The sequence below is a fragment of the Triturus cristatus genome, chromosome 10 (genome assembly GCF_964204655.1).
Source record: "Triturus cristatus chromosome 10, aTriCri1.1, whole genome shotgun sequence".
NCBI classification, from domain to species: Eukaryota; Metazoa; Chordata; class Amphibia; order Caudata; family Salamandridae; genus Triturus; species Triturus cristatus.
The window spans coordinates 324,582,654-324,599,811 of NC_140593.1; the positions used below are offsets into that span (position 1 = coordinate 324,582,654).

The 17,158-nt window shown below is 46.2% G+C and overlaps 1 protein-coding gene across 1 annotated transcript in view; it reads right to left on the reverse strand.

Annotated features, from left to right (window-relative positions):
* MRC1 (mannose receptor C-type 1) overlaps positions 1-17,158 on the reverse strand; it is an 841,411-nt gene that overhangs the window by 261,903 nt on the left and 562,350 nt on the right. The window contains exon 21 of the mRNA XM_085631521.1: positions 5,939-6,053. Coding sequence (XP_085487647.1) covers positions 5,939-6,053 — 115 coding nt within the window. The remainder of the gene's footprint in view (positions 1-5,938; positions 6,054-17,158) is intronic.

The following is a 17,158-nucleotide window of genomic DNA, read 5'->3' on the forward strand; positions in this document are numbered from 1 at the left end:
CTACTGTTGCACTCTTGGGAGTTGGAATAGTAATTTTTACCCCTACGCTATCCAACGCTTTCCCTACTGTTGCACTCTTTGGAGTTGGAATAGTAATTTTTACCCCTATGCTATCCAGCGCTTTCCCTACTGTTTCACTTACTGGAGTGGGAATAGTAATTTGTACCCCTACGCTATCCAACGCTTTCCCTACTGTTGCACTCTCTGGTGTTGGAATAGTAATTTTTACCCCTACGCTATCCAGCGCTTTTCCTACTGTTGCACTCTCTGGAGTTGGAATAGTAATTTTTACCCCTACGCTATCCAGCGCTTTCCCTACTGTTTCACTTACTGGAGTGGGAATAGTAATTTTTACCCCTACGCTATCCACCGCTTTCCCTACTGTTTCACTTACTGGAGTGGGAATAGTAATTTGTACCCCTATGCTATCCAGCGTTTTCACTACTGTTGCACTCTCTGGAGTGGGAATAGTAATTTTTACCCCTACGCTATCCAACGCTTTCCCTACTGTTGGACTCACTGGAGTGGGAATAGTAATTTTTACTCCTACGCTATCCAACGTTTTCCCTACTATTGCACTCTATGGAGTTGGAATAGTATTTTTTTCCCTACGCTGTCCAACACTTTCCCTACTGTTGCACTCTCTGGAATGGGAATAGTAATTTTTACCCTTACGCTATCCAACGCTTTCCCTACTATTGCACTCTCTGGAGTTGGAATAGTAATTTTTACCCCTACGCTATCCAACACTTTCCCTACTGTTGCACTCTTTGGAGTTGGAATAGTAATTTTCACCCCTACGCTATCCAGCACTTTCCCTACTGTTTCACTTACTGGAGTGGGAATAGTAATTTGTACCCCTACGCTATCCAACGCTTTCCCTACTGTTGCACTCTCTGGAGTTGGAATAGTAATTTTTACCCCTACGCTATCCAGCGCTTTTCCTACTGTTGCACTCTCTGGAGTTGGAATAGTAATTTTTACCTCTACGCTATCCAGCGCTTTCCCTACTGTTTCACTTACTGGAGTGGGAATAGTAATTTGTACCCCTACGCTATCCAGCGTTTTCACTGCTGTTGCACTCTCTGGTGTGGGAATAGTAATTTTTACCCCTATGCTATGCAATGTTTTCCCTACTGTTGCACTCATTGGAGTGGGAATAGTAATTTTTACTCCTAAGCTATCCAGCGTTTTCACTACTGTTGCACTCTCTGGAGTGGGAATAGTAATTTTTACCCCTACGCTATCCAACGCTTTCCCTACTGTTGGACTCACTGGAGTGGGAATAGTAATTTTTACCACTATGCTATCCAGTGGTTTCCCTACTGTTGCATTCTCTGTAGTTGGAATAGTAATTTTTTTCCCTACGCTATCCAACACTTTCCCTACTGTTGCACTCTCTGGAATGGGAATAGTAATTTTTACCCTTACGCTATCCAACGCTTTCCCTACTATTGCACTCTCTGGAGTTGGAATAGTAATTTTTACCCCTACGCTATCCAACGCTTTCCCTACTGTTGCACTCTTTGGAGTTGGAATAGTAATTTTACCCCTACGCTATCCAACGTTTTCCCTACTGTTGCACTCTCTGGAGTGGGAATAGTAATGTTTACCTTTACGCTATCCAACGCTTTCCCTAGTATTGCACTCTCTGGAGTTGGAATAGTAATTTTAACCCTATGCTATCCAACGCTTTCCCTACTGTTGCACTCTTTGGTGTTGGAATAGTAATTTTTACCCCTACGGTATCCAACACTTTCCTTACTGTTGTTTTTGTTGGAGTTGGACTAATAGTTTTATTGTGTATGATATTTAATATGTTTTGTATTATTTTTGCTATTGTAATATATCATTAATAATAAAAATTATTCACATTAAAAATATTGATTATTATTTGCTATATGTAATTATTAAATATTTATTAATGTTATTGTTTCATGTGTATAGATGTATTGGTAATTTTTAAAAACATTGAATAATTTATACGTTACAGAAATTATTATTAAAATTAATTATTAAGTAAGTACATATATTATATATTATATGTATATGTTTAATTCAAGTTTTTTTAATTATATATATTAATTATACATTTTAAATATTATACAATATATTTAATTATGTTTATTTAATTTCTAAGTATAATTTGGTTTATTTTACATATATTTTTAAAGTAAAAGAAAAACGATATTTTTAATAACTATATTTTTGACATCGATATTTAATTTTCGATATTTTTGTACTTACCATGTTGTAGATAGGATGTCGATATTCTTGACATCGATATTTTTGTTGCGATATATTTGTAGGTCGATTTTCTGTCTGTCGAAATTATGTCATAGAACCAAGTATTCCATGTTTATTCCTTTCATAAGGAACACTGTTCCATCGTGGTACTCCTGTTTAAACTCCAAATTTCATCCAATGTTTAAAATGTGCCTACTCAGGCTTTCACTTCAAACATTTGGGAGATTCACCATTCGGCATAGCGCAACGTCATCTGTTATTTCCAAACCCAATGCATTTCGGGCATTTATTGCCCTTCTTCAGGGGAAACTGCGATGAAACAAAACGCATATTAATAACCCATACTCCTGGCAGACCCCTTTAATCCATTAACTTTTGTGCATCCTGATTTGGGACTAAGTGATGTCTCATAATGCTTTCGGATCACGATTAACGTGCATGGGCGGAGCGCGTATTTCAGCGTTGCACGCAACACATTTTAAACCTGTGAGCTTCACAAATAAATAAAATAAACTTGGAGTGCATACTACCATTTTTGGAATCCATATTACACATTCTAAATGTGGATGTGGCATTTTCAAACACACAATTAAAAAACCATCTTCACCAGATGCTGTGTTTTAAATTCTGAGCTCAGAGAGCACAAACCCCAAATCTCTACCTGTTCCCAATTGAAAGTTACACTTGTAATATATTACAAGGCAGCTCCAATGATAGTATGGGAGAGCTAGCTCTTGCAAAAGTGAAAAATTAAATTGGTAATATTTCAGGACATGTAAAAAACCTTTCACATACACTGCACCCTGCCAATGGGGGTACCTTGGGCCTACCTTAGCGGTGCCTTACATGTAGTAAAAAGTGTAGTAAAAAGGAAGGGTAGGGCCTGGCAAGTGGGCATACTTACCAGATAGACATGGCAGTTTAAAACTGCACTCACAGACAATGCAATGGCAGACCTGAGACAGGGCTACTCATGTGGGTGGCACAACCAGTGCTGCAGGCCCACTGGTAGCATTTGATTTACAAGCCCTGGGCACACCAAGTAGACTTTACAAGGGAAATACCCGTAAATCCAATATGCCAATCAGGGAAAAGCAATCATAAATATAATATACACAGGGAGCACTTGCACTTTAGCACTGATGAGCAGTGGTAAACCACCCACAGTACATAAACCAGAACAAATGAAGGCCAGCACAATGTCAAAAATACAGGAGGAAGAGTCAAAAAGTCATGGGAAACCATGCCAAGGATGCCCGGTCTAGCAGTGCTTACTTGTCCCTGGCATGACAATATAGGTGTATTCTCTTGGATAATTTACAAAATAGAGATGAAAAGCCTATGCGGGGTCAGGGTACTGTGTTGGGCTCAAGAATAGATGAGGAAATGTGTCCCTGAAGACAAGATTCAAAAGAGCAATTCACAAAACAGTCATTAAATAAGTATTGACTCAAAAAGGGGTGGCGCCAACAAATTATAAAACCATGAAGGCTTATTAAAATATTAAAATGTAACACAGAATGCAAAAATATAGCCATTCTCAATAAATTATCAGAAATCATTGACCATTAACACTCTTAGCATTTATAATAGATTTGCAAAATGTTAAAAATAGTCTCTGGGCCTGATTTAAATTTTGGATTACTGTGGCATAGTAGTTTACTTCCACCATGAGGAGGGTACTCCTCCCGCCACATTTAGAGATGATCACTGGCCAAGCTTACATCTCTTCCCCTGGCAGAAACAGCTGTAAATGCATTGCTAATCTGACTGATGGCGGGATTTTCCTTTTGGAAAAAAAAAACCCCATGAACCGGTCGCCCTGGGAGATTTTACCCATTGTGTGGGGATCATTTTGCAGTTTTCACTACCTGTTACCACCAGGTTTTACATGGTGGTGACAGACACTAAAAACTGGCCATGTGTTTGCCCACTGAAAATAGGGCGATGGCCACATGGCCAAACCTCAAACAGCCCTTACTCTATTGGAGGCGTATGTAGGCAACAGACGCGAAGTAGTCCTTGCCGTCTGCTCACTGAAGTTCCACCCTACTTTTAATGAGGCGGGCTGATCTTCTGGTTTGATTAAAGCATCTAAAAAGACCCTAAATGCAGCAGATGGATAGATAATTGGGCAGCATCCCTGGTAGAGACCAAAAAGAATCCCAAAAGAATCTGGTGCACCACCAAAATCAGGGCCTTCTATAATAAATTTTACATTGGAAAACAATGAAGGTCTCACAGTCAGCACAGAGCGAGCAAATGTAACATCACAATGTCAAATCATGCTACAGCATTATAAATGTCACATAATACCACCATCAGAGAACTATTTCCCAATATGAATAACAATAAGTCCCCTCTGACCTTATGTTATCAGAGGTGCCAGAACAAATCTGGTTAGATAAATAATGAAAAGTCCCATTAATGAAAAGCCAACAGTGAGCAAGCCGGGAGAGCCTTGTCAAGTAACATAAGGCTTCCCTTGGAGTACGTCAAAAACAGCATTCCATCGCAATACATTAGTGCAGAATTTGCGGTGTGCGGTGTCAATGAGAAATAGACACATCATGAATAATATGGATGCTCCAGAAATAAAATGGAGTTGGAGCCTAGTTGGCACCTAGATTGGCCTAAGCTCCAGAAATAAAAGTAAGGTACATTGCAGAATTTTAATTTCAATATCAAGAGGTTCATGTTAATAATCACTTATAATTCATATCAGAAAATAGTTACATCTGCAAAGATCAATTAAAAAGGCCAATATGAAAACATATTTTCTCCATCAAACTTACTCTACAAAAAGCTGTGATTTAGCAAAGGTTGATGGCGTACTGGTTTCTACTGAATCATGTTTGCTATCCATGTAGAAGTCTGCTTTTGACAGAACATAGTAGAAAATACTTATTGTATTGTCTGGTAAATTGACTGTAAACTATTCCAGCCTAAAGGTAACACATAATTTTAGAATAAAATGAACAAGCATTGGCAAAGGCAGTAGGTCTCATCTTGGGAAACCTACTCACCATGAAAGGGCTTGTTTTGTTTAATTCACGGAAAGCCGCCAAAGTTACTTAATACGTTTTGGTGGTTAGCTTCAAATTTATTTTCTTCAAGCAAAAGAGCAAATATTCTTTAGAATTGTTTCTTACCTTATTCATAGCTTTGTGACCAACAATGGGAGATCACCATTTTGAAACTGTATTCTTAAAACTAAATTATGTGTGGGGTGTCATGCAAATGGGGGTAGGTCAGTGGTTGGAAAGTAGGGGGTAAAGCAGGGAGTTGGGATGGTGGGAGAAAATGGGAAAATGTGTGTGGCTGATAGGAGTGTGCAGCTGCCTTGCCTTTGTTAAAAGATTTTAAAAAATAACAAGTACATTATTAAATAAAAACATATAAATGTTTTGGGCGGGACTAGAGAAGGAAACTAATCCACATAAAAATGGTGAACAGAAGAAAGGCATCGGGGTGGTAAAAAAATGAACAGGGAGGAAAGCCATGGAATAAGGAGCAGAGAACTGAGACAGACAATAAAGCTATCCGATTGAGAACAAGGGGAAGACCCATGTAATATGTTTTGTGTTGTAGACAACAGGTCTTTGATGTCAGCCAGATAAAGCTGTCTGTACGCAAGAATAAGGACATCATAATTGCAATATCAACACCTTAAAAAAATCAATTATCTCACCTTGTATGTCTTCACTAGTTATGCTTGCAAGATTTCCTCCAGCATCAATACATTCTTGTCTTGCAGCACTCCATGAAAGTTTTTTTTCACTCTCTTGTCCAAATATTTTAAAGCACTGCGAAAGAAATCATTAGAAAAACTAACTCAGTTTCATAAGTCAAAGTGAGTTATTCTGATTCTGTGAGTGTGGCAAGTAAAAGCACAATAAAAATGTGAATACAATCTTACTCTTATAAAGGTGTGTAAAGTTACACTAACAGTAGGGGGCAACATAATAAAGACTAGAAAAAAGTGATGGGTGGCATGCTTGAAGTAATCCCAGCCACTGAAAATTACTATGAGCTGCATTGCAGTCCATCGTGTTTTTAGGTCGAGCCTGGGCAGCGCATCCACTGTTATTCGAGGCATTCAGGCATGGACTTGTAGCTCCGTTCACTCTGCCTATATTTTTCATTGGCTTGTGTTATTGTCCTTTGTAAATGTTGACTTCTGATTCGTTAATAGGCTTGTTAGTCCCTCCTTAGTACTGCCGTGTCTAGATTTGTAACCTGTACACAGAAAAAACTCAATACCGGATATGGAACCTAGCTTGGGTGGTGTATGACCCCAAATCAAGTTGAGCTGGTTTCAGACAAGAAAGAACAATTGCTTTCTTGAGTCCCCTCACTCACCAGGGTTTCCCACTGGTGACATGCTTCATCATTGGGGTCCTCTCAATCCGCTGCGGATTGGGGCATGCTTCGACTTGCGAAATTACGTAGGAGCACTAATATGAGACTATGTGTCGTGCAGTGTTAGTGGAGTGGATGAAAAATTAAAAATACCAGCTGGTGGCTGAAAATGTCTGACCACTTACCTACAGATGAATTTAAAATTATTGTATTTCATTTAGAAAATCAAAACTTCTAAACCACACAGAGGAATATATGAGGACTGTGTAAAGCCTTATTTTCAGTAAGAATCCTTTATTTAGCCAATTCATCGAGGCTGGAATGTATGAATGCAGACTTAAAAGATTTGGTTGCAAAAATGTTTGGATTCAGGTCAACAACTGCAATATCTTACTACAGACATAATAATCTATCAATTCATTAACTCCATTAAAAGTACATAACTAAACATTCCCTGTGAGGCATTGATAAATATTAAACAATTAATAGGCTGCTGCACGCTAAACGTGGATTGGGATATAGGTTTTGAGGGCCGTATTAAATGCTTATATTGGTATATTGCATACTTATGGCATTGGAAAACACGAGTGACTATGGTCACATAGTGTACATTAATTGCTTTCTTACTGGATTCATTGTATCGTGTTCCTGGGGTACTCCAAAGCTTTTTTACAATGCATTTAATGCTTCATAATCAGAATAAAACAAACAACCAATGGTCCAGAAAAGTCTATCTGCCCAAAAACCATGATCAGGAAAATTATTATGCATGAAGACTTAACACATTGGTGAAATATTCATGTGTATGGCTGTTTTGAAAGATGCTTTTACAGGGGGATTACAAATTCACTAGTATCGAAACTCAAAAGTGGAGAATGCAGGATTTCTAGCCTCTGATAACAATTGGTCCATATAAGTGTTAAGGTAGTATCAGTGAAGAGCAATTGTTGTATGCCACAGTATCAAGGTCATGAATATTGCCCATATATCAACTTCATAATATTAGCTACCATTACATTGTCACGGTAAGCACACATAGGAAAGTATAAACTTATTATTCATAGTGTTACATCTGCTTACCAAGAGGATGTCTTGACGGCTGATATTGAGGAGTCAATATAAGTGTGGACAAATATTTAAATTCTGATACTGTGGTAGGATACCATTTGTCCAAATTTACTTATTATAAATAAATGAAGTTGCTCAGCAGAAAACTAAATAGAAAAAACGGGTCAATCCATCTTTGGAAAAAGTCCTAGCCTTGAGTAATGCCATTACTGTGGACATGAAAATGATAGCTATTTCAAACTCCTCGCCAGGCAAAGCCACAGTGCCGATGGTGCACCTACTGACATTTATTAAAGAATCCCTGCTTTTGGGCACCACTTTTAACAATTGTTTTTCATACCATTGTTTTAGGTCAGATCCCTTCTTCTTGGAGGGATTCTACAATAGTTACATTTTTTAAAAAGGGCAACAGAAATTCACCTACTTGCTACAGATCCATTTCCCCTTTGGATATGATGTAGTGGAACACGCATTTTTTGTAGGGGTGCATTATAATCACATGAATAATCTGCATCTGAATATAATCCTTTGTTGTCATAATATGGAGTGTTAGAATTTGTGATGTAATAATGTGAAATGCGATGTATTCTAGGCCATTTGAATGTAACATGGAGCGAATAATTTAGAAGGCAAATGTAAACATTAATGTGAAGAATTCGTGTTGTGCAGCTGACAATTATTCATGTATCTAATGTGCTTATGGACGTGTTATTTTAGATGTAGGTAGCAATATTAATTGAATGTGTTTATTTATTATGAAAAGTTGTAAAGCTCATGTGCCATTTTATTATGTTAGCTGAAATCGTAGGCATGAAATGCTTTCTTCCCTAGAAGCTCTCATCCTTACGGCTAGATCGGTCAACCTTGAAGCTGGGGAACCGGGTTCGAGTCTCGGCAACGACGCTCAACATTCTTTTGTAACAAAACTGGTGCTCATGTAGAGCACTCTGATACCCGATGTCTCGAGTCTAGTTTGCGCTATATATATATATATATATATATAAAAAAAAAGTTTTCATTTAGAATTACCAGTTGAATTTCATGTGCACTGTGGATTTCTTTCTCACGTTTTGTGTTGCAGGTGGAAGAAGAGTCCTTGTTAGCCAGAATAATGTCTTTGTTGTCTTAGTCAGCGAGGGTAGAAGAGGATACATCATGAGCTCAAGTTGATAAGAGAAATGTTTGCGTTTCACTAAAGAGAAGGCCAGGGAATCAAGGTCATCAATGTTACAGTTCAGGAGAATCGCTGTCCAGTGGAAATCTATCTATGTGATTGTGTAACGGGATGGATGGCGTGACTCTTCGCTAGGCCTTATCCAATAGAATAATGATAATTTAACTAATGGATACCTTAAGTATTGGGGAATCAAAGGTGTACTAATGGTCTCACTAGTGCTGGTGGAGAGAAATACAGACGAAGTCTTCAAAAAATGATGGTAGAATACTGAGGAAATAACAAAACAGTTAGGGCCTCATGTTGGAAGCCAAATACCGGTCGGTAACGGCCGATTTTCGGTAATTATACCGTTACCGACCGGTATTTTGGCTTTTGAGATGTAGGGGGAGAATTTCATGATTCGGTATTTACCGAATCGGTAAAATTACCGAATCGGTAATATTAACGATTCGGTAAATTGACCGATTCGGTAAATACCGAATCATGAAATGAGATGTAGGGGGAGTGTGTGGTGGGTGTGGGGATTCGTTATTTACCACCAACTAAAGGTTGGTGGTAAATGACGAATAGGTGAAAAAAAGCATTTTTGTGCACGTTTAAGTGTGCAATGTGGCAGACATACATGCCCTTAGGGCATGTATGTGCGCCACATGTGCACACATGGCCGAATCAGGGGTGCAACAGGGTGTCAATGTGACACCCTGCCACCCTTGCATGTGCTCCCCCATTACCGAATCGGTATTTACCGATTCGGTAATGAGGCATACCTTCCCATCAATGGGAAGGTATGCCTCATTACCGAATCGGTAAATACCGATTCGGTAATGTTAGAAATGGGATTTCTGGTTGGCTAGGGCTTGCGCCAAAGCCAGACAGAAACCACCACTCTAGTCAGGGCTGGGGAGTTACACGCCAAAGATAACCCCTGCTCACCCCCTTGGTAGCTTGGCACGAGCAGTCAGGCTTATCTCTGAGGCAATGTGTAAAGCGTTTGCGCGCGCACCCAGCAACAACACCCAAGGCCCACCACAAAGGAAACTCCACACAAGGTATTCTATAAAAATAACCTTTGTATTATACACAACACATTAGATAAAAACACACACTCTACAATGTGCTAACAGGCACCGTCAGAATTTACAAGGGATTATATGTACAGGGGACAGGGCCACCTGGACCACTGTCAGGAATTAGCACTTTTTAGAACATAGGAATAATACTGTAGTACAAAATAGCAAATGTAGCACACAACCAGTAACTACTGGTGTCAGGTAAGCACCACCTACGCAACCCTAACCACCTTAGGACAATATTGCGCAGGGAATCAGGACCTCACTAGCACCACCTGTACTAGGGAGAAAACAACCACCTAAGTATCACAATACCTGTAGGGGTAATAGAACGTTACACATGATGCATCACATTCAGAGGTGCAGGTAGGGACAACAGCGCAAAACTCCACATGAGCCACCACCTGTGGCAGTCCCTGGGCCAACTGGCCTGGTAGGGGCTAGGACGCCCTGCATTCAGAAAAGCTGCGCCAGCTGCGCCAGCCAGAATGTAAATTATCCCCCACCTAAACGTTGCAGCTGCCCACTAAGTGCTGGGCAGCTGTGGAAAATGTTACTGGGGGCAACGTAGGAGCCACGTGGGCTCAAGTCCACAAGATATGCCCCCTAGAGCCTCTCCGGGCTCTGTAACTAATGTGGGGCAAGGTGGGAGTGGCCCGCTGCCATCTGGGGCCAATCGGACACGTAAGCAATGCCCCGGTAACGTTGGAGCCCTCTAGGCTCTGAACAATATCTGCCGCTCGTTGGAGCCTTCACGGCTCTGAACAAATTGCCCCTGTTCGTGGGAGCGGCCCGCTGCCTTCCGGGGCCGCTCTGGGTGCGACAGAAATGCCCCCGACGCAACAATGGCCCCCACCGTTGGAGTCCCACTCGGGGGACTCGAAAGAAGAATGCCCCCACGTTGGAGCTACACGGAGCTCTTAGAAATCACCAGAATGCCCCCGACACAGGCGCGGAGTCCCCCCAGCCCTTCGGACTTACCGGGCGGTTCCGGGGACTCCCGCGCTGCCTCCGCTCTCCTGCTTCCGGGTCGTCCTCTCCTGGCGTCTGGGATGACGCGGGTCGGCCGAGTCCCGGTTGCTAGGGGACTCCTCCCGCGGCATCCAATCACAGCGCGGCGTTTTCCTACGCTGCGGGGGAAGTCCTCACGGTACTTCCCCGGCTCCCGGGCCAGTCGGCGGTGATTTCCTTGATGCGGGGTAGGCTCCTGTGATCTCTACACAAGTTCCCTGGCGGGGTGGGCACCCGCTAGGGATATAAAGCGGCACGAAGTCCCTGGCGGGGTGGGCACCCGCTAGGGCTATCTAAACAGCACACAAGGCGGAAATAAGCGGGGTGGGCACCCGCGAGGACGGCAAAATAGCAGGGAATCCCTACGTCGGGGTCCCCTCGCTAATAATGGCAGCTCCGCGCTGCTGGCCACCAATAAAGCGCTCCTAGCGCTATAAATGAAAGAAAAGCGCCTCCAGGCGCTTAGGGGTGCCAGCAAGCACCAATGTCCAGCAAAGTCCTTAGGAAGGTGGGCAGGGGGCAAGGCTGGGCCAGGGGCCAGCTCACTGGGCCCTCCAGGCAGGAAGGCAGTCCAAAGTGGCGGTTCCTCCTGGCCTCCAGCAGCAGCAGCCCCCCCTCAGGATCCTGGAAGAGAACAGTTTCTGTGGGGACACAGCCCCATTTTTATACAGTAAAACCCTTTGTTCTGGGTTCAGGGTGAGGGGGAAAACCAGTCGCAGCTGGTTGGGGAGCACCCTTGATGTGCTCAGCCCCTCACTCTATTCACTGGCAGGGCTAGGGTCGTCAGTCGCACCACAGGGGGCGGAGCCAGCATTGTGTGGGGAAAACCCTGCCCTATTCAGGACCCAGGTGTACTCCTCCCACCCATCTAGCTGCTGATCTCCCCATTCACCACTGGGTGACTCATCCTGACTCTGGGGAATCCCTAGCCCGTCACATGACATGACCAGCCAATCACGCGACAAGGCACACTTTTCACACTGCACACCGAAGTGCCCACTTCTAGAAGTGGCACTTCTAGACTAGGTACATGCAAGCCGCACACATCATCGCGCAGCATTCAATCACACGAGTCCGCACATACCAAACTCGGGCCTGCACACCCCACGCATCAGGAACTACTAGGGACACATACATTCCCCATGCATTCCTATGGGAGGGCAGGCCTATCTCACCACATGCACTCAGAGCGCGCACGCACTTTACCCTGGGACACAGGGAAAGTGCGCAGAAACCAAAAAAAATCACCACACCAAGTCACCAATAAAAAGCAAAAAGTTCAGGGGTGAACCTGCCAGAAGGGCCAAGTCCAACACAACCCCCTTTCAGCCAAAACGCAGGGCAGACCAATCACCACCGTGATGGACTTTCCTGCTTGGGGCGATAGAACACGGACGCGGGCCCGCAACTGCAGGGACACCCTCCGGTTCTACGCCACGGTGAACCCATGGAATTCTTTCTAACACCACTGTCTGGACCAACTGGGCTACCCCACTGGTACTCCCAAGCTGTCCGCGGCCAAGACCAGGCCCTAGGCCACCCAGGTGCCACCAGTCTTTGCCTAATCACAGAGTGGGGGGTAGTAACCCCTGGCACATAGCGGCCATTCTCCACTCTTCCTCTCTGCAAGACAGGACTAGACTGCCACTGGTTCTCCAGCCTAGGGTCTACACCCTCAGGTGGACCAGGAGTCTCAGGGAAGGCTCTCCTCCCCCCACCTCTTCTCCTAGGGTTCCTCCTCCTCTCCTCCCCCCACCTCTTCTCCTAGGGTTCCTCCTCCTCCGGCGAGGGGTACACCTAGAACGCCATTCCAACCCAGGGTTTAACCCCTCAGCTTGTACCGGGGCCAGAGGTGGGCTTTCCCACCCTCTGCACCCCCTTCCAGAGCCCTGCTCCCTACCAACTGGGGCGGTACCTCTGGAAGAAGAACTGGTCGGGACGCTGGTTACAGACGTCCCACCCTTCAGGTCAGGCTGATCCCGAACCTGGCCTTCCAACCTCCGGCCTAGAACCTTTGTTGGAATAATTGCCTGGCACTCCAGGACTTCTGGGGATTTCCACTCCATCCCCCTGAGGCTATCAAATGACACATATGTCGAGCGACTGTCTGTCTGGCGCTGATCTCCCATCCACTGTCCACCTGACAATGCGCGGAGATCCCCCAGAACAGAAGTGGTGCCACCCTGGTCACTACACGGGATCCTAGCCCAACTGGGTAGTCCCTGACCCACAGGCTCTTCCACCGGGGAACTCATCCCCCAATCACTCACGCTGGACTCCTGTACCCTCCCTACCGGAGCGGTACTGCCAGACTCCAGAACCACAGGAGCCCTGGTTACAGGTGCTCTAGGTCCTCTACTCACCAGGAGATCTTCCTCAAATGGGCTAACAGGACAGCCTAGGTCCCCAACTTGGTGTTCCCTCATGAAACCATCCAAGTCCTGAGGCAGGGTTTCGTACGACCGGGGACCCTCGGTCACCCTCTCACTCCTGCTCCACTGAGCCAGGCAGTGAGCCCCTACACCCTCCTCGCTATCCTGGGACCTAGCGGGGCTACACTGAGCCTCTTCCACCACGCTGGGCTGGAAGATACCTGACCCACTACTTTTGGAGTCACTCCCTAATGACTCTAGAGAACCTCTAGCCCTTTCCCAGCGCTCTGCTTCCTCCGCAAGCTCAAGGGGCTCAGACAATCCACACCCCAACAGGTGTTGGCGCAACCCTGGCACACAACAACTGAGCAGGTGTTCTTTGAGAACCAGATTACACAGTATATCAAAATCACTTGCTCTGGGAATCCAATCAAACATTGCATCCTCACATCCACCCACAAACTCCTCCCAAGTCTGGTGAGACAGTTTCCTACTGCCCCTGAATTTTAACCTTAACTCCTCCTCCTGGGGAACAGGTACCAGATTGGGGGAACTGGGACTGGGATTTCCTACACTGCAATCTATATAGCTACCACCACTGGACTCAACCCTCCCGGGGGAGCCCAGAAAATTAAAATTGCGCGCAGGCGATAGTCTATCCTCCAGAGCTACTTTGCCTCTGGTGGAGGCCCTCTCAGCCTCCTCTTCTGAATCTTCAGGGCTCCCTACAGACCCACCACCCTCCAGGTGTGAGGCCCGGGCCCTTTCCATACTGTGCTCAAGATCCCATGGACCCTTTTGCCATAGGACCAGGTGGTCCTGAAGTTCGTACAGAGTGTCGGACTCTCCCCCTGTACAGGACCTTTCTAACTCCTGCCTCTGGCGCCAAGCTAGCTCATAGGGATCACAAGCAGGCTCCATTCTGGCAGACGTTCTAGTAAAAAGATTATACAGGGGACCTAGGGGTCTGAGCCTAACAGGAGCACACAATTCACAAAAAGATTCAGCAACCTCTCTAACCCAGAGAACTCACACTCACTTGCCTAGTGCCACACACCATTCATCCACACACACAACCCTCCCCTCGGACTGGTAAGGCAGTTTCTACCACCCCTGATTCCTCAACCTGACCACCACGTGACACAGGTACCAACTCTGGGCGCGGGGCGGGGGACAAATGTACAGGACACTATTACGCTGCCACCACTGGATCCCACCCTCTGGTGAATCCAGAAACACAATGCACTAAGGGGGATGATCTACCCTCCTGAGCTAGGGACACCTAACTCACAGTGCACAAAACCACATTTCCAAGGAAATGACAATTAAAAACAGACTTAGAACAATAATCCCTATACCATGTGATTTATCTAAATGCAGAGTTTTGTGGTGCAGCCAGTTGCCGCTGCGGTACAGCGCAAACGCAAGTCCAAATCCCACCGCTGATCACCAATGTTAGAAATGGGATTTCTGGTTGGCTAGGGCTTGCGCCAAAGCCAGACAGAAACCACCACTCTAGTCAGGGCTGGGGAGTTACACGCCAAAGATAACCCCTGCTCACCCCCTTGGTAGCTTGGCACGAGCAGTCAGGCTTATCTCTGAGGCAATGTGTAAAGCGTTTGCGCGCGCACCCAGCAACAACACCCAAGGCCCACCACAAAGGAAACTCCACACAAGGTATTCTATAAAAATAACCTTTGTATTATACACAACACATTAGATAAAAACACACACTCTACAATGTGCCAACAGGCACAGGCAGAATTTACAAGGGATTATATGTATAGGGGACAGGGCCACCTGGACCACTGTCAGGAATTAGCACTTTTTAGAACATAGGAATAATACTGTAGTACAAAATAGCAAATGTAGCACACAACCAGTAACTACTGGTGTCAGGTAAGCACCACCTACGCAACCCTAACCACCTTAGGACAATATTGCGCAGGGAATCAGGACCTCACTAGCACCACCTGTACTAGGGAGAAAACAACCACCTAAGTATCACAATACCTGTAGGGGTAATAGAACGTTACACATGATGCATCACATTCAGAGGTGCAGGTAGGGACAACAGCGCAAAACTCCACATGAGCCACCACCTGTGGCAGTCCTTGGGCCAACTGGCCTGGTAGGGGCTAGGACGCCCTGCGTTCAGAAAAGCTGTGCCAGCTGCGCCAGCCAGAATGTAAATTATCCCCCACCTAAACATTGCAGCTGCCCACTAAGTGCTGGGCAGCTGTGGAAAATGTTACTGGTGGCAACGTAGGAGCCACGTGGGCTCAAGTCCACAAGATATGTCCCCTAGAGCCTCTCCGGGCTCTGTAACTAATGTGGGGCAAGGTGGGAGTGGCCCGCTGCCATCTGGGGCCACTCGGACACGTAAGCAATGCCCCGGTAACGTTGGAGCCCTCTAGGCTCTGAACAATATCTGCCGCTCGTTGGAGCCTTCACTGCTCTGAACAAATTGCCCCTGTTCGTGGGAGCGGCCCGCTGCCTTCCGGGGCCGCTCTGGGTGCGACAGAAATGCCCCCGACGCAACAATGGCCCCCACCGTTGGAGTCCCGCTCGGGGGACTCGAAAGAAGAATGCCCCCACGTTGGAGCTACACGGAGCTCTTAGAAATCACCAGAATGCCCCCGACACAGGCGCGGAGTCCCCCCAGCCCTTCGGACTTACCGGGCGGTTCCGGGGACTCCCGCGCTGCCTCCGCTCTCCTGCTTCCGGGTCGTCCTCTCCTGGCGTCTGGGATGGCGTGGGTCGGCCGAGTCCCGGTTGCTAGGGGACGCCTCCCGCGGCATCCAATCACAGCGTGGCGTTTTCCTACGCTGCGGGGGAAGTCCTCACGGTACTTCCCCGGCTCCCGGGCCAGTCGGCGGTGATTTCCTTGATGCGGGGTAGGCTCCTGTGATCTCTACACAAGTTCCCTAGCGGGGTGGGCACCCGCTAGGGATATAAAGCGGCACGAAGTCCCTGGCGGGGTGGGCACCCGCTAGGGCTATCTAAACAGCACACAAGGCGGAAATAAGCGGGGTGGGCACCCGCGAGGACGGCAAAATAGCAGGGAATCCCTACGTCGGGGTCCCCTCGCTAATAATGGCAGCTCCGCGCTGCTGGCCACCAATAAAGCGCTCCTAGCGCTATAAATGAAAGAAAAGCGCCTCCAGGCGCTTAGGGGTGCCAGCAAGCACCAATGTCCAGCAAAGTCCTTAGGAAGGTGGGCAGGGGGCAAGGCTGGGCCAGGGGCCAGCTCACTGGGCCCTCCAGGCAGGAAGGCAGTCCAAAGTGGCGGTTCCTCCTGGCCTCCAGCAGCAGCAGCCCCCCTCAGGATCCTGGAAGAGAACAGTTTCTGTGGGGACACAGCCCCATTTTTATACAGTAAAACCCTTTGTTCTGGGTTCAGGGTGAGGGGGAAAACCAGTCGCAGCTGGTTGGGGAGCACCCTTGATGTGCTCAGCCCCTCACTCTATTCACTGGCAGGGCTAGGGTCGTCAGTCGCACCACAGGGGGCGGAGCCAGCATTGTGTGGGGAAAACCCTGCCCTATTCAGGACCCAGGTGTACTCCTCCCACCCATCTAGCTGCTGATCTCCCCATTCACCACTGGGTGACTCATCCTGACTCTGGGGAATCCCTAGCCCGTCACATGACATGACCAGCCAATCACGCGACAAGGCACACTTTTCACACTGCACACCGAAGTGCCCACTTCTAGAAGTGGCACTTCTAGACTAGGTACATGCAAGCCGCACACATCATCGCGCAGCATTCAATCACACGAGTCCGCACATACCAAACTCGGGCCTGCACACCCCACGCATCAGGAACTACTAGGGACACATACATTCCCCA